The sequence below is a fragment of the Tachyglossus aculeatus genome, chromosome 14 (assembly GCF_015852505.1).
Source record: "Tachyglossus aculeatus isolate mTacAcu1 chromosome 14, mTacAcu1.pri, whole genome shotgun sequence".
Lineage (NCBI taxonomy): Eukaryota > Metazoa > Chordata > Mammalia > Monotremata > Tachyglossidae > Tachyglossus > Tachyglossus aculeatus.
Window position 1 is genome coordinate 35,201,071 of NC_052079.1, and position 18,806 is coordinate 35,219,876.

An 18,806-nucleotide genomic window follows, 5' to 3' on the forward strand; every position below is an offset into this window, starting at 1 on the left:
GTATTCCCCTGCCCAGGCAGCACTTAGTACAGTGCCCGGTGCATAGTAAGTGCTTAACAAACACTCCAGTAATACCCATTGTTACAGATCAGGGAACTGGGGCCCAGAAAAGTTGAGTGACTTGTCTGATTCCTCGTTTCATGCAATTTCCACTAAGTCGTGCTCCTTAAAGTCAGGGATTATGTCTTAAACAACTCTATTGCACTTTCTCAGGCATTAGTCTAAGGAATAAATCTCTGCACCCAGTATAAATGCTCGAAACCATGAATGAAGATGAAGTCTCCCATCTGGAATGACAAATGACAAATTAGGAGAAGCAGTGTGGCTCAGTGGAAAGAGCACGGGCTTTGGACTCAGAGGTCATGGGTTCAAATCCCGGCTCCGCCACTTGACAGCTGTGTGACTTTGGGCAAGTCACTTCACTTCTCTGGGCCTCAGTTCCCTCATCTGTAAAATGGGGATGAAGACTGTGAGCCCCATGTGGGACAACCTGATCACCTTGTAACCTCCCCGGCGCTTAGAACAGTGCTTTGCACATAGTAAGCGCTTAATAAATGCCATCATTATTATTATTATTACTATTATTAAATGAACCTTGGTCCTGAGACCTCAAGGCTGAGAACATGCACAGAATTAATTCCAGCATATTGTCATCTCTGCCTCTCAGGTTTCTTCCAGCAATTATGGTATCCGTTAAGTGCTTATTATGTGCCAAGCACTGTTCTAAGCGCTGGGGCATATACAAGTTAGGTTGAACCCAGTCCCTGCCCCACACAAGGCTCACACTCTTAACCCCCATTTTACAGATGAAGTAACTGAGGCCCAGAGAAATGAAGTGACTTGCACAAGGTCACACAGCAGACATGTGGCGGAACCAGGATTAGAACCCATGACTTTTTGATTCCCAGGCTCTATCCACCACTAAACCACACTGCTTCTCACGCGGTTAAGCACACGTGTGGTCTTCACCTACATTAGCCAACTATAAGCAGATTCAGGTCCAGAATTTAGGTCTTCATTCCCAGAAGTGTTTCTTCCACTGAACCAATAAATAGTATTGACTGATCATTCAGCAAGCAGTATTAAAATAACCTCGCGTGGCCCATACGCCGCAAAAATGGCCATTAGTTTTACACGGAAGTTTAGGTTAAAAAAGATTAATAAATGGATGGAAGGAAGGTGCTCTTGAAGAGTCAGACTCCAGCAGCCTTGCCTAGTGGATACAGCTGGGCCTGGAAGCCTGACAGACCTGGAAAAATCCCGGGCTTGGGAGCCAGGTGGTTGGTTCTAATCCCGCCTCTGCCAGTTATCAGCTGTGTGACTTTGGGCAAGTCACTTAACTCCTCTGTGCCTCAGTTACCTCATCTGTAAAACGGGGATTAAGACTGTGAGCCCCACGTGGGACAAACTGATTACCTTGTATTTACCCCAGCGCTTAGAACAGTGCTTGGCACATCGTAAGCGCTTAAATACCATCATTATCATCATCATCACCTGGGTTCTAATTCCAGATCCACCATTTATCTGCTATGTGACCTTGGGGAAGACACGCAACGTCTCTGACAAAAAGGATGCTAGCAGGAATATATTCTTTAAACTAAGGTTCAGCCAGTTATATTATATCATTAATTCACATTTCATTGGCATTCATATCTTCATAGGATTGCTAAAAATATTCCTATAACAAAATTATTTGTCTTTAATAATAATGAATATTTTTGGTATTTGTTAAGTGCTTACTATGTGCAAAGCACTGTTCTAAGCGCTGGGGAGGATACAAGGTGATCAGGTTGTCCCATGTGGGGCTTACAATCTTAATCCCCATTTTACAGATGAGGTAACTGAGGCCCAGAGAAGTGAAGTGACTTGCCCAAAGTCACACAGCTGACAAGTGGCGGAGCCGGGATTTGAACCCGTGACCTCTGACTCGCAAGCCCGTGCTCTTTCCACTGATCAGTATATCCAATATAGTGCAGTATATCCATTATCCAAAAAGTTTAGTCTCTAGTCAGACGGATAGTACATTTATTTATCGTTATAATGACTTACGACAACTAAATGTTAAAAGCAGACGGGCAATGAAGGGCCCCGTGGTTGAAATAGTTTTGAATATGCTCAACTTAATTTTCCGCACTGGAAGACAAAATTTAGAGTAATTTCACAGCAACTTTCCTATCATCCATTTTTCCACTGTGAACACTCACCACAAATAAGAGTTTTCTGAACAGGAACAAGATCCCAAGGAATTACTTGTATGAGAGTAATTAAGTTCCATTAAAAAGTCAGTGACTGTTTTTCTTCCAAAGAGATTGAATGTGGCATTAAACATTGCTGTAGATGGTTTTAAGGAAGTTTTTTTTTTTTTCTGATAGTATAGAACATACCAAAGTTCAAGAAGCACTTAAGAATTAGGGCTTGGCAACTGAACTATTTGCTTGCATTGCTAAATTTCATTCCGTTCCCAATATCCTGAAAGAAAATCCAGTGACAAAGAGAAGAGTCAATTCCTAACATCTTACACGTAACAATGGGGTTATCTTTTTTGTAGTCAAAAGGACCCATTTGGTGCTAAGGTTATTGGGAGGAAAAACATGACCTTGTTTCAACTCGAAACTCAATAAGGAACTGGGAGGAAAGGAGGAGGAACAAAGGAGGAATCTGGAACAATTGAATTTATCATTGTTGGTATGTGCTTTTAGCATAACCCAAATTCAAAAAAAGGCAGGATGAAGAAAATGTCTACCTTTGCTCTTTGCTCCAATTTAAGATACTTACTTAACCTTTGGAAGCTCTCCAATTCATAATGTTCTCTGCTTCCATTACAAATATGCTTCCTTAAGAACTAGACTTTAGTTTCTTACTAAGACAGACAATGCTTTTCTTTAGTACTCTCCCATTTCATAAGATTTTTTTCTCTGTCCAACTTCTTCTGACCCATCATTAGAAGTTAGCATAGTCAATTTGTGTTCCTAACTCTAAGGATTTTTGCTTACTCTGGATTAATATTTAAAGAGGAGGGGAAAAAACCCACCCACCCCACTCGTCAAAATCTTCGTTTCCTATAAAAATTAATAATAATGATACTAATAATAATTATTATGGTACTTGGTAAGCCCTTAAGATGTGCAAGGACTGTACTAAGTGCTAAGAAAATGCCAATAAGGATATACCATTAGTTTCGAGGTCAGCTGTGCCATATATAGTGAGACTATTCCAATTATGCTCTTGATTCATTCATTTCATTCATTCAATCGTATTTATTGAGCACTTACTGTGTGCAGAGCACTGTACTAAGCGCTTGGGAAGTACAGGTTGGCAACATATAGAGACGGTCCCTACCCAACAGTGGGTTCACAGTCTAGAAAGGGGAGACAGAGAACAAAATGAAACATATTAACAAAATAAGTAGAATAAATATGTACAAGTAAAATAAATAAATAAATAGGGTAATAAATGTGTACAAACATATATACAGGTGCTGTGGGGAAGGGAAGGAGGTAAGGCGGGGGGGATGGAGAGGGGGACGAGGGGGAGAGGAAGGAGGGGGCTCAGTCTGGGAAGGCCTCCTGGAGGAGGTGAGCTCTCAGTAGGGCCTTGAAGGGAGGAAGAGAGCTTGATAGTTTCTCAATAAATGCACACTAAAGAGGGAGGTCAAAAACTTAAGAGTCAAACTGGAAACCCGTGGGGCTAGGCAGGAAAAATATGGCCAGTGATCTGATGTGCATAGAATCCAATGGATTGAGAAATCAGTAAATGGCATTATTTATTTATTTATTTTACTTGTACCTATCTATTCTATTTATTTTATTTTGTTAGTATGTTTGGTTTTGTTCTCTGTCTCCCCCTTCTAGACTGTGAGCCCACTGTTGGGTAGGGACTGTCTCTATATGTTGCCAGCTTGTACTTCCCAAGCACTTAGTACAGTGCTCTGCACACAGTAAGCGCTCAATAAATACGATTGATTGATTGATTGATTGATTGAGTACTTACTGTGTGCAGAGAGCACTCTATCAAGTGCTTGGGAGAGTGCGATACAGTAAGAGTTGATAGACACGATCCCTTCCCACAAGGACCTTACAGTCTAGAGGAAGGCCATGCCTGGTTGGTGCGAGGTCTGAAAAAAAAAAGATCTGTGCAGACGCTCCATAGAAGCAGCATGGCACATCATCAATCGTATTTATTGAGCACTTACTGTGTGCAGAGCACTGTACTAAGCGCTTGGGAAGTACAAGTTGGCAACATATAGAGACAGTCCCTACCCAGCAGTGGGCTCAGTGGATAGAGCACAGGCCTGGGACTCAGAAGATCATGGGTCCTAATACTGGCTCTGCCAGTTGTCTGCTGTGTGACCCTGGGCAAGTTACTTCACTTCTCTGGGCCTCAGTCACCTCGTCTACAAAATGGGGATTGAGACTGTGTCCACTCTGATATGCTTATATCCACTCCAGTGCTTAGTACAGTACCTGGCACAGAGAAAGCGCTCAACAAATACCACAATTATTACTATTCCAGGACAGTGTCTGTTTCAGGGGAGGGACTAGGTGGCTGAGGAAATTATTTTGCTCTTCAAGCCTTCCCTTCCCTCTCTGAACTTAATCTGGGGAAGCAGTCATTATGGAGCCCATTGGCCAACTGAGTCCGAATGAAGGCAAGCTCCTTCATTCTTACTGGAAGGTGCTAGGCCATTAGATTTTACAGTATAAAATAATTTGTGAATTACAATAATTGATCCACTTGATCGACTGACCTCATCTCCACGTGGCTGCATTTGCCTACTTAAAAGGATCGTGAGCCCCATGTGGGACAGAGACTGTCCCCGACCTAATTAACTTGGACCTACCTCAATGCTTAGAATAGTGTTTGAAACATAGTAAGCGCTTAACTAATATCTTAAAAAAAATGAAAAATGCAGTTTTACTGAATCTTTCCATGCTGAGTGAGCAACTAATTCCTTCCTAGTACATCTGTCAAACGATCAGTGCTTTTCTTCATCCGATAAAACCGCTGATTTAATTCATTTAATCGTATTTATTGAGCGCTTACTGTGTGCGGAGCACTGTACTAAGCGCTTGGGAAGTACAAGTTAGCAACATATAGAGACGGTCCCTACCCAACAACAGGCTCACAGTCTAGAAGGGGGAGACAGACAGCAAAACAAAACATGTGGACGGGTGTCAAGTCGTCAGAACAAATAGAATTAAAGCTAAATGCACATCATTAACAAAATCAATAGTAAATATGTACAAGTAAAATAAATAGAGTAATAAATCTGTACAAACACATATACAGGTGCTGTGGGGAGGGGAAGGAGGTAGGGCGGGGGGGATGGGGAGGAGATTGAACCTACTATCTCAGGGGCTGGCGTATCTTGAAATTAGCAACTTTAATTATGGTCGTGATACAGAATTTGAATCTTTCTGAATGGTTCCAGTAAAGGAGCAGAGAAGCAGCATAGAGCACAGGCCTGGGAAACAGAAGGTCCCGGTTCCGCTGCTTGTCTGCTGTGTGACCTTGGCCAAGTCACTTCACTTCCCTGGGCCTCAGTTCCCTCATCTGTAAAATGGGGATTTGAGACTGTGAGCCCCACGTGGGACAGGGAACCTGATTTGCTTGTATCCCCCCCGGCGCTTAGTACAGTGCGCTGCACATGGTAACAAATGCCATAATAATAATTATTATTATTATTAAAGAAGCTGAAAACTTTGTAAAAAAACATTGCTGCATTTTTATTTAGTAAAAGGGCATGTTTATTTATGTTTACAAACAAGTTTCAAAAACAAAAGAAAAACATGAATGCTATTACTAATAACCTTTTTCAAAATGCCAACAGCCCTCATGCTGTAAGGTTTCCAAAGATGTATTAGAAAAATCAAACACAGTTCACTCACAGTTCACCAAGACATCACTAAACTAACGTGTTTCGACAAAAACAAAAAGACTAAGGTTCTCTTGTATCTTAATTTAATCCAATTTGCCTGAAATAGCAAAAGTATTTCAGGCGTCTTTCATCACCTATTGATGTCCGCATTAAACAATCTAGTAAATTCTGAACAAAAAGTTACCCGGTAAGTTTTGTCAAAATTTTTAAAAATTAAACAGTTGTTTCAAAACCATTAAGTAGTAAATGTATTTTAAGAAACTAATTAGGACAGAGGCCATAACTTCATTAGAACACCACTGCTCATTTTTTTTCTTTTTTTTACAAAGCATTAGTGTCATCTATTTGGCTATCAGTATCAGCAATTTATCTACAGTATTTAACAAGGTAAATTGTAGGCAAAAATTTAGTAGTTTCAATAGAAACACCCTTTTCCTGAAAATACAGCAGTATTTGAAGGACTAGTTTTTCTCTGCATCATCTATAAGGAAGCTTCCCATCTATCAACAGGAACCAAAAGATTATCTACAAACCTTGTAAACAGATCTGTATCATTTATAAACATAAATAATCCAAATTATTAACAGCCAACAGCAGAAATTAAAGAGTCGATTCAATGATCCATGATTCCGTTGCCTTTCCCAGCCCTCTCCCCCCCGCCCTCCCCCCCACCCAAGGATTGAGATAATCTAAAGCTCTGCTCACACCATTCAGGACTGTTCAGGATCACTCTTAATGTATAGCCGATGATCCGAGGGTCGCTTCTGCCGAGTTACCTGCCCAGAGTTCATCCCTCCCATCCCCACGAAAGCGCCCCAAGTCCGGCAGGAAGCTTTTTTGTTTCTTTAAAAAAATAAATCTACATTCGTACAAGTAGGTCTTCGGTCGAAGTCCAAGACAAGGATGCCACCTCGTTCATCACACTGTGCGAAGAGACCCAGTTTCAATTGGTTTCTTTACAACGCTGAGAGTATATTGACATTCAGTTTACCATCAGAGGGACGTTTCCAAACTATGGAGGGGGCTCCCTGGGGATGAAGAGGTAGCAGACTTGTTCATCTCCGTCGTCAGATGAATTCCACTGTCCACTGCGTTGTTGTTTTTGTTGGGAGAAGGTGGAGGGCTGTAATTACGTTTTGTGGGAGCATCGTCTTCTACATCAGTATCATCAATGAGGGGAATATGAGGCTCAGAATCTTCTATCCTAAATTCAGGATGCGTCATAAAGTTGTGGATCGAACTTCGGGACTCGGGTTTCTCTAACCCCTCGTATAACGAACTACGAAACGCGTTCACCACTCGGATCTGGAAATGCCAAAGGATATGAGAGGTTATCAGTAGGCTGCAGGCCTGGTGCCTGGGGAAAGGATTACTTATGAGTTTGAATCCACACACAGATAGATATGAGTGAATCGAGTTTGCATGTAATGCAGTGGAACTTGCAATACACTGTAAGAAACAAATAGGAACATTTTAGTAGGACACTGCACAGCGAGAAAATTATATACTTGGGGGATCTGGTAGTGTTGGGGTAATCATTTTTTTGCCATATCAGAGAGATACTGTCCAGATGAAATAGCTTTTTATCAAATTCTTAAACTGAATTTCACACAGGCAAATGTTTTCCTTCTAAAATTACAGGAAGGGCTAAACAATGAAGACAAGCACAAAAGGGAGTTATTATTGTTCATGCTAGGAATTAGGGTGTCACCAACTATGGAAAAAGCCAAGCAAATATACGCTGAAAGCCACAATGAGTTGACAACTACCCTTTTCCTCCATTAATAAAAATACCCTCAAAACAAGCCAGGCAAAAAATAACCTTTATGTCAGCTGTAAATTTTCAAGTATATGCCCATTTACTCTCAACATTATAAACTGTCCCGTCAAGAGACCAATGCACCTTGAAGAAAATAACTACACACTGCAGCTCACAGGGAACGATCAGAGTCATGGGAAGAATACTGGTGATTCTCAAGCCTTTTTCTTTAGGAAATCAGATGTAAGCTTTCTCGTGTTTTCTCTCTCAAAACCCAAAGTTCTTCAAATTAGTTTACATAAGACCACAATTCCCACTTAGTAAATTTTTGCCATCTGGTTATTATGCATCACAGCAGGCATAAAGCAAAAATAATTAGAAAAAAAACAACACAAAATTAGGTAAGGTTTAAAGGTCATCTCATTAAGATTAGCTTTCCCAGATCACACGACAGACTCTCTCTTTCAAAGCCTCACAGGAAAAATAACTCAATAATTCCATCTTCAAAGAATCTTTCAAAGAATAATTCTCACACCTGACAACCTATTCCCCTTTCATCTAGTTTTTCATCAAAATTGAGAAATTATAAATTTGAAAGAATACAGCAAATAAGCAATCTAATGTCCAATGTCTTTACTCCTGGGAAGATACACACTAAAATAATGTTTCTGGAATGTTAAGAATAAACTTTGCATGAAAAATAACTACTATAACACACTACAAAGAACAGTCAACTAAGTCACAAAGTTTAAGAAATGACCTTGAACTATTTGTTAATGCTGAATACGATAAACTACCACAAACCTGAAAAGATATAGTACACCAGAAAAATAATCTGTATCTATCCAATTCAAAAGAAAAATTTTCACCTCTCCTTTCTATCCAAAATCTCTCAAAAGTCAGAATTAATAGCCTAATAATTTTGGGGCAATTTAGATACAGGCATTTATCCTGACAAGATCCTTGCAACGAATCTAGCATACATTAAACCACAATTGGTCACTGACAAAATCATTTGTGGATAATTTCTAGATTACAATATAGTCAAGTTTCGAACATGTAGAAACTCAAATACTTTATTGAAATATGGATAAGGCGTTTCAATCCCTGAAAGTGGCCATCCTTTGTCTCACTGACACTTTTACTTGCATTTGGGGCATAAAGCCTTTGGGGTTGATTTAGAAGAGGATATCAGTAGCAGTAAGATGGACAGAATACATTTATGAAATCTGTTACTCGAGTGGGGAAAGAGAGGTAATAGTGGAATCTTTTTTGGAGGGAAGAGTTTTCTAAAAATCCCAGGGACTCTTTTGCTAAGGTTGAGTTCAGTTGGGATGCATCGTTGAGTCCCTTTATGGGTTCCTCCCAAACCTCTGATTTGAGGATGGAAAAATGGAGAGCCTCTTGGTCATCAGTCATCAGACTTGAACACACTTATACAAATCATTTGGCACCATTTTGCTCCAGAGATGGTGCTTTCTGTGGGCTATCAAGTGGAGCAAGTGGGTAACAAACCTGGCTCCGCCAAATGCCTGCTGTTTGCCCTTGGGCAAGTCACTTCAGTTCTTTGTGTCTCAGTTTCCTCATCTGTAAAATGGGGAGCCAATATCCGCTCTCCCTTCCTACTTAGGAAGTGAGCCCCTGTGGGATGGGGACTGCGTCCGACCTGATTAACTTTTATCTACCGCAGTGCTTCCAGCAGTTTTTATAACAGTTCACACTTAACAAATCCACAATTATTTAGTATTAATGAATCTGAGGGAGTCAAACTTTGCAGTTAAAACCTCGGATTTTACGGTGTGGGCAGGTTTTCCATTGTCCTTCCCATCTGCTTTAGCTTACTGAGTTAATCAGAGGAAAGAATGCTATGGTAGTTGGCCAATGCTATACTGTCGTTAACTGCACAACCGTGACAAGGATATCTGCCTTCCTGGACTTCTGAAATTGAGATGTGCTCACTAGAAACCTTTATGTTCTAAGCAGTTCCTGTGGGTAGGCCCTGAGAAAGATAGAAAGAAAAACCAAAGGTGCTCATAAAGGTCCCCGAGACAAAAGGAAATCTCTCCTCTCCCTTACAAAGGTTTTTATTATATGCCTTGGGCTTTTCTATTTCTCAAGAACTGAGCTCTTCCCAGATTACACACAGCTATTCTATTTTTGAGGTTAACAAAAAGTCTGTTCTCTAGCTCAAGGGAGGCAGGCAAATAAGCAAAGCTAAGAGAACTTTCCCCTGGCAAACACAGGGCATGGCAAAATACCTCTCCTTGTATTCCCTAGTTAACCTTCCTCCTGCTTCTATTCTCTCCTAATGCCAGGCCTGCTCAACCATGGACATCGGTTGTCACTTTTAATCCTTGACTAGCTCCGCCACCTTTTCAAAATAGAGTTATTTTAAAGTCACTGGTTGGCATGAAGAATGAACACCCCCATAAAAGGATCCTGTAGCACACAGACGCTGGTTCCTCTGAACTTTGTGCAGTTTTGGAAAATAATGGTCCTAATTCAGAAGGTTACTTTAGCATAATAAAAATGATGTGTGTGTGTGTGTGTGTGTGTGTTTAATTAGGACACACACATGAACACTGATTCCAGAGGAAAATAATTCATTTATAAACCCCAAATCACAGTAATACCCACACACATGAACAAACCATCAGGGTAATAATACTTGGTTTTTATACTGCATGAGTATTTTTAAGTGCTTTGTAATTTAGATATTTATAATTTTAGTGCTTTTTATTTATTCCACCTAACATCTGATATTATCACTTTTATTGATATAGAAAAATATGTTAACTGACTTGCTTGTAATCACAGCAAGTTAAACGATAGCACTGGGAATAGAATTTAGAATTCCTTAAACCCAGACATTTCTATCAAAGTTCTTGCCATAAGGCAAAATGCTTAAATTTGGAAAAAAGAGCTGCCACCCCAGTAGGGAAAATATTAAAAGTAGTACTGAGCTCTGGCATACCCTGCTCCTTCAAGATTTCACTTAGAAAGCCACCAAAAAAGCCCCCCAAAACAAAATCACCAAATGAATTTCATTTAAATGGAATTTCTATTAGAGCGTAAACTTTTCAAAGACAGGGGTCATATTTTTTTTTTGTTCTCTTAAGTGCCTAGTGGCGATCTGTACCCAATAAGAACTCAAACAGTCTCGATTCTGAATTCAATGCACAACTTACAGCATGTCTCAATCATTTTAAGTTGAAGAAATCAGTGAATCCATTTGGATTTATACAGTTCAATATAAAATAGAACCATTTCTCAAAGTTTTGAGATAATTTCACCTTTTCATTATTTCCTTTCATTGACCGTCCTAATGACTCTCTAATGCTCACAATTTAGAACACGAAATAAAATGACAAGATTAAGTTACTGGGAGACAGTTTGGGAGTTTGAAACCACCAGAAAACCTGCAAGAAAGTAGGTCACTTAGAAAATGAATATTACAGAAAAAGAGTAATGATTAATGCTCTTCATGAGTCTTTTCACCCTGAAAACACAACACTCCTGGTCTATTGTACCAATTTTAAACAAAAAATACACATATTACTATCACGAAACCCTGAAGTTCTGAAAGAACACCTATGAAAAATCCCAAACCAGTCCAACACGTGTAATCATATAACTTGCTGTTTTTGTCCACACTTTTATCAAAATTGAACAAAGCGTTTAAAAACCTGGAAGGCCCAGAAAACGCTCATCTTAAACGTTGTTGGACCAATTTCAGATCATAGGCCTCTTGGAACAACACGGTATGAACACCTTCAAAGGCAAATACTTGAAAATTTACAGCAGCTTTACTAATCCGTGGCTAACAAGAACACAAGGCCCGAAGACGTGGCACAGGTCCAAGGCTGACCGATCCCTTACTTAATGGCTGTCCCACCCATCCTCTAACCCTCTTAACAATAAAAACCAGGAGAGGGCTCAATTCACTTTGTGAAAAGGAAGCTGAATGAAAGCCTGGACAATGATTTGAAACACTAAGGAGAAAATGACCAACGTTAGGTTTGTGTGGAGTAGGAGATGTTAATTTCATGCACTTAGGAACACACACTCACACCCCACAGTAGTAGAAGCAGTAGTAGAGGAAAACACTACATGTGTAGGGGTAGAAATATTTGTTACATCGTGATGCTGGCTGGCGATGGAGGGTTGCCGCCTTAGAGCCCCCTGAATGGCACTTCCACTCTGGAAAGCATTCACTACATCCATCTGCAAGGAATCAGAGATTGTGATAGCTTGCTCAGCAAGAGAGAGAGAGAACAAGAGAAAGGACCATCCCATCTATAACACAGAAAAAGTAAAGAAAAAGGCACTTTTTATAAAGCAGATAAAGAAGCAACAGTCACATTTAGAGCTCAAGAAAATAAAGAGTTTAAAGGACACCCCACACCACACCATCCACTGGTTAAAAGTTCTCTCACTCACTCATGTTACACCACCACAAAAATTAGGAATGTTGGGTCAGGGATATGCGGGGCGAGGGAAAGCTTAAGGGGGAATTTCCCACCTCCCGAGCCCCAAACATCTACCGCCTAATTCCATAACCTCCTAAATTTCTTCCAAGACCATACCTGAGTCTGTATTCTGTTCAGACCCCTAAACCATAAGATCTGGCCACGACGCAATTCTCTTTCGGCATGATCTATCTCTTCAACATCTTCAGCTAATTCCTCCTCTGGAATCTCTTCTTTTTGTGTGCCGTGACCAGCTTCTTTAAGGAACTTTAACCGACTGGTTGGAATAGTTGAGATGAGCTGGAAAAAAGGGGTTAAAAAAAGCCTTTGAGTCCTAACAGCAAGTTCCCATAGAGTGAAGCATTATGAAGGAGAAATGATTTAAAAATTGAACTCCAGATCTGAAAGGTCAAATGTTGAGTTTAAAAATACAATTTCTATTGCCCATTTGATCCATCGGCATTCAGACGCTTAGAATAAAAATCACCGTACTGATTTATTTATTTTGAGTTTTGGCAAAAGATAAGAAAATGCAATTCAGCCAGATGAACTTTTAACTGTCTGGAATTATTTCATATTCTTTTCATATCGTGTCGTGTAATAGTTAGAGAGTTCTAAATATGTAGGCTGGGAACATCTGGTTCCAAATGATCTGAATAAACTTGGATTCGCCGCTTAACTGACCAACCTCTAAAAAAAGTGCTTTTTGTGTTGAGGACACAATGGAAAATTATATTCATCGTAAAATAGAGACATAAAGCAAGGAAGGGGATTTCCTGTTTACCTAAACTACAATGGAGGGCCCTTGAAGAGGAACAGTATTTTCGAGTGCTTGACAAGTTTTCTCTCTAGAGTGGGATAGAAACACGCTCCCTAGAGCGACAAAGAGGGCAACCCCCTCCTGCATTTGGTGACAAGGGCAAGCTTATTATAGAATTCAGAGCAATCAGGGAGGTGCCCTGGGTTGTGAAAGAGTCAGCCAATTTATGCTTCCTATGGGAACAAGCCATCTCCTCACTCACGACTCTAGGATGGCACCTTTAGGTGTGCGCAGCCCCTTTTTTTGGAGACAGCCTTCAAAACCTGTTCAGGTCTCCTTCTCAGAAGGGAGATTAATGATTCAGTCACCACTATGGAAATCACAAAAACATCTAAGTGCGATATAAATGTATTAACATCAAAGGCACCAGTAAGTCTAACCTATGAATATTACTTTCTGCAGGTTAGACATTTATTTAGAAAAAAAAAAGCTCCTCAGCAACATTTAGCGTGCATATACAATTGGAAGCCTGAAGCTGTTTTTGACTATCTTCAACAGGCCAGCCTATCTCAACCTATACCCATGTCCCAATTTCTGACAGTTCTGTCAGTCCTTAAAGTCTGAAAGTCCTTAAAGTGTTTTTTCAATTTGTCCTGTTGATGCTCTTCCTACTTCGGGTGGAATATGGCACTTTTTTGGCTACTCTTTGTGCAATTGCCACCCGAGAACACAATAACCCTCTTGATTCAATTTCTATACTTATCACCAAACATACTTTGGTGCTCGAGTGGCAGAATCCAGTACCGTCCTGTGTACGTGCTGCCAAGAAAATTCTTTGACTAATTTTATGCCACACAACCAATACGCACTGTGTTAGTTGTGCATGCAAATAAAATGTGTTCAAGCTGAATTGCTAATTACATGCACTCTTTAAACATCTTTATTCAACATATCGAAGACATAGGTGATCCTGCTTGGCTGAAGTATGGACAAATTATAGAACTTTTTCGTTGAATACATCAGTTCCATTAGAAATTTTGGCACATAAAACTGAGACGGCATATATAAAAGTAAATTTTTTACCTGGCCCCAGAGTAAGGTTCCCATTCCCAGGAAAATTGACCACAACCACTGTTCCACTGAAAGTTCTGAACAACTGAATGGCTTTCCACCAAACTGTACAATAACAATCTGAAGGAAAATGGAGTAAATATATATTCAACTTTCAGATTTTTTAAAAAATTATAATAACATTGATATGTTACACAAACTCTTTATTACCAAATGCAATGATTAAGTACCAATTTAATAATTTTCTTTATGGAACTCCAAAAAACCTCCAACTTTATGTAACTCCAAGAAAAAAAAAAAAGGCTTTTCTTTTGTACGTCCTCTCCATGAAGCAGCAAAGCCCAAAGAGGCAATGTGCCTATGTGTCTAAATAGGTAAACTTTCTTAACAATAATGATTCAAAAAAACTACAGCATCCTGCTTCAATTACCACTTCTGTAACGCAGTTGAAAATTAAATTCTGGGGTTAAAATAAGGTCAAATTTGTATTAAATTTTTTCTCTAATCACATTTTACCTACGCAGTCTAAAAATAAATGAAAAATCAATTCCTTTAAACTATCGTTTTCTTAAATAATATCCAATAGCTGTTCTTTCCTAAATTTAAAATAGACTTGACATTCTACTTTTCACTGCAAATTCTGTGCTTTGCAATGAAATTCATGAGTCACCAAACCTCAATACTTTTTAGCAGTTTGAGCACTTATTACCCGATATGTATGCTTAACACTAAAAATATATGATGCACGACAATTTTCCATTTTCAGTTACAGACACCCATCCCAGAATATAAAAATATACTTCTTATGATCAGAAGAAAAATCCACAATTTTTGCAATGTAAATAATTATTTGCAGCAGATCTGTGGAAGATTTTACAAATTTTATTTTACCATGAGTTCTCTTAAAAGTCAGGGGTTATATTCCTGGTGAAGTCCACATTAAGGAAAACTCGCTTTACAGAACGTGCACTGTGATTCCACGTTCATAAAACATTATCCTCCACAGTACCAAAGGTGGCATTGGAAGGCGAAACTTTTTTCCTCCATCTGTACCTTTAATGCCCAATGTTACCCTACATACATTCGGTTCTGCCAGAACACGTAGTTTTATTTGGCTAGAGGACAATGGCAGAAATTGGTCAGATTCTTCTGAACACGAGCTTGCTTGGATGTAGCAAGACGTAGAGTCGGAAGAAGTGGCTGAATCTGGCATCCACCACGGTTAGTATTACAATGTGCTTTTTCCTTAATGTGGGTTACCGCATAAAAAAAACCTGTTTTAGAAGAACTGCGTGCGCACAAGTCGAACACAGACATTATGTAAGAAATTTAAACTAGGACTGACAGCTAAGTATTTTACAGAAGAGCACACCAAGCAAATACCTCCATCATAATCGTCACATTTTAAACATTCATAATGGCAACTACTGACCTGTACCACAAATGTGCCTAGAACGATAGTGCAGAAGATGGCATTATTGAAGATTCCTTCAAAAACATTCCTTTCACCATGAATTTTTCGAGCATTTATTTCATTGAAGAGTTGCATTAGCACAAAGGTATTAAAAACGATAGTGTAATGTTCCGAAGGTGGAGCATGCAAAGGCGCATTTCTTCCACTGTCAATATCGAAAAACTTTTCACCTGCGGGAATGATGAAGTTATGATTTTCTTAGAGCCCATTGGAGTACTTTTATCCCATTTTCGAAAAAAAACAACCCGAATACAACTAAATTTGACCATCTAATCTCAAACACCAAGAAAAGGAAGGCAAAATGGAGAGTTAAGAACAGAATCGAGTTTTCAAGTTCCTTTAAAAATGCAGAGGATGAAGGAGTCTTGGATGACACTAGCTTGAAACTCAGCAACGATTAATTGAAGCACCATCGCAATATTTCTTACCAGCAAACAAGAGTGTAAAGACTACCACAAGTTGGTAGAATGCATGACCCAAAATGTTCTTCATCATCGTGCGAGAGATGAGAGGTTTGTTTCTGCCATATGGTTTCCGAAGCAAGAGAGATTCAGTGGGCGGTTCAGTTGCCAGGGCCAGAGAAGCTAGTGTGTCCATAATGAGATTTACCCACAGCATCTGCACAGCCTTAAGCGGGGAATCCTAGAAAAAGATAGGTTTCCTAATAGATATTCAAAAGTATCTCAGGACGAAGCAATTTGTTTAATAGCTTCTTCATAGCTGAACAAGATTATCAAATTTCGTGAATAACTAGTCTTTACTAGATGACCTCACGCATGATATTTTTGGAATTTAGAGGAAGTATTTTTCGCTTTTGAGGAAGAGAGTGTATATTAGCACGTACTTGAGTAATGCAGGCTCCCGTGAAGGCAACAATCACTGCGACTACGTTCACTGTAAGCTGGAACTGAAGGAACTTTGAGATACTATCATACACATTTCTTCCCCACATAACCGCTTTGACGATGCTTGTGAAGTTGTCATCTGTGAGAATAATATCAGAAGCTTCCTTAGCTACATCGGTTCCAGCAATACCCTGTGGATTGCAGAAAAAGACCCATCAACTTACACGTTTACCAGAGAAAACAGTTACATTTAATCCACACAATCCTTTTAAACACTCAGAAGGGTAAACTAAGGTTATGATGGCTATAAATGAAAAACTTAGTTTTGCAATCTATATCAAACACACATTGAACCATAACATTGCCAATGATCAGAACTTCAATTTGAAGGCAGGAATGGGGGACACTCTGGGCTCGGGTAGCAGTCAAGGTATTAAACCGTGGTTAGAGTGTGATGGGTTAGAGAGTGTGATGGGCTAGAGAGTGACGGAAGGATGAACAGAGGAAGAAAGACAGTAAAGAGGAGTCGTGCGGGAAGAACTACCTGCAAGTGAGAAAATAAGGATATGTTTGGCTACGGGGAGCTAGTTTGTCATAGGTGCTTCAACTATTTCGTTACACAGTTTTCATCACTTTGTTTGGGGAGGCAATGTTGCTTGGTGGTAAGAGCAAGGAGCTGGGAGATCAGAAACATGGATTGTAGCTCTAGCCCCACCACTCACCTGCTGTATGGCTTGGGACAAGTCACATTACCTCTCTTGGCCTCAGCCCGCACTTGTAAAATGAGGATTAACTACTAGCTCTCTTGATCTCTTAGGGTGTGAGCTCTGTTTGGGACAGACTGTCCAGTGTGATTATCTTGACTCTACCCCAGATGTTAGCACAATCAATCAATCGTATTTATTGAGCGATTACTGTGTATAGAGCACTGTACTAAGTGCTTGGGAGAGTACAGGATAACATTGTTGGTTGGTAGATATGCTCCCTGCCCACAAGGAGCTTACAATCTAGAGGAGGAGTTTACACGGAGCTAGAGGGTACTTGATACATAGTAAGTGCTTAACAAGAATCATTTATAGGACTGATCTTTATTTCTAATGACAAATATTTGATGATCATAGTGAATTAAGAGCTTCTGGGTCCCCTTCTATTCTCCCCCTACACCCACCCCTTGGAGAACTCATACTCTCCCATGGGTTCAACTACCATATCGATGTGGCTGATTCCCAAATCTACATGTCCAGCCCTGATCTCTCTCCTCCTCTGCCATCTCGCATTTCCTCCTACCTTCAAGACATTTCTACTCAGATGTTCTGCTGACACCTCAAATTTAACATAGCCAAATGAGAACTCCCCTATCTTCCTACCCAAACCTTGCCTCCCCATGAATTTCCCCATCACTGTAGGTAACACTACCATCCTCCCTGTCTCACATGGCTGTAACTTTGGCATTAGCCTCGATTCATCTCTCATTCAACCCACATATTCACTCTGTCACCATATCCTTTTGGTTCAACCTTCACGACAACGCTAAAATCCACCCTTTCCTCTCAATCCAAACTGTTTCCATATTAAGCGAAGCACTTATCCCAGCCTGCCTTGGTTACTGCATCAGCTTCCTTGCTGACCTCCTTGCCTGCTTTTATCTCTCTCGATTCCAGTCCACACTTCGCTCTGCTGCCCGGATCTCTTTTCTACAAAAACATTCAGTTCATTTTTCCGCACTCCTCAAGAACCTCCGGGGTGGTTGCTCATCTATCTCCACATCAAACAGAAACACCTTACCTTTGTTTTTGAAGTACTCAGTCACCTTGCCCCTCTCCTTCCTACCTTACCTCGCTGCTTTCTTACTACAACTCAGCCAGAACGCTTCGCTCCTCTCCTGCCAGCCTTCTTACTGTACCTCAGTCTTGTCTATCTTGCTGCCAACCTCTCGCCCACGTCCTGCCTCTGGCCTGGAACACCCTTCCTCTTCACAGATGATCACTCTACCCACCTTCAAAATCTCACTGAAGGCACATCTCCTCCAAGAGGCCTTCCCCAGTGAAGCCCTTCTCCCACTCCCTTCTGCATCATCCTTACACTTGGATTGGCACACTTGATTCAACCCTCCTCTCAGCCCCACAGCACTTACGTACATAGCCATAACTTACTTATTCATATTAATAATATGTCTCCCCCTCTAGGTGTAAGCTCAATGTGGGCAGGGGGACATGTCTACCAACTCTGTTACACTATACTCTCCCAAGTGCTTAACACAGTTCTTTGCACACAGTACGATGGCATTTTTATTAAGCGCTTACTATGCGCAAAGCACTGTTCTAAGCGCTGGGGAGGTTACAAGGTGATCAGGTTGTCCCACATGGGACTCACAGTCTTAATCCCCATTTTACAGATGAGGTAACAGGCACAGAGAAGCTAAGTGACTTGCCCAAGTCACACAGCTGACAATTGGTGGAGCCGGAATTTGAACCCATGACCTCTGACTCCAAAGCCCGTGCTCTTTCCACTGGGCTATGCTGCTTCTCTAAGCACTCGAATATGCCTAAT

The 18,806-nt window shown here is 40.3% G+C and overlaps 1 protein-coding gene across 4 annotated transcripts in view; it reads right to left on the minus strand.

Annotated features, from left to right (window-relative positions):
* Positions 1-6,549: 6,549 nt before the first annotated feature.
* The window catches only part of ATP2B1 (ATPase plasma membrane Ca2+ transporting 1), a 105,332-nt gene continuing 93,075 nt past the window's right edge, over positions 6,550-18,806 (minus strand). For 2 of the 4 annotated variants that reach the window (XM_038756024.1, XM_038756025.1), the window contains exons 16-22: positions 16,256-16,447; positions 15,840-16,053; positions 15,370-15,581; positions 13,950-14,057; positions 12,224-12,406; positions 11,775-11,861; positions 6,550-7,183 (exon numbers count right to left, since the gene is read on the minus strand). In XM_038756024.1, the coding sequence (XP_038611952.1) occupies positions 6,872-7,183; positions 11,775-11,861; positions 12,224-12,406; positions 13,950-14,057; positions 15,370-15,581; positions 15,840-16,053; positions 16,256-16,447 (1,308 nt within the window). In that variant the 3' untranslated portion in view covers positions 6,550-6,871. Of the gene's footprint in view, positions 7,184-11,707; positions 11,862-12,223; positions 12,407-13,949; positions 14,058-15,369; positions 15,582-15,839; positions 16,054-16,255; positions 16,448-18,806 lie in introns of all 4 variants that reach the window. The other 2 variants (XM_038756027.1, XM_038756026.1) reach the window with 2 other exon arrangements.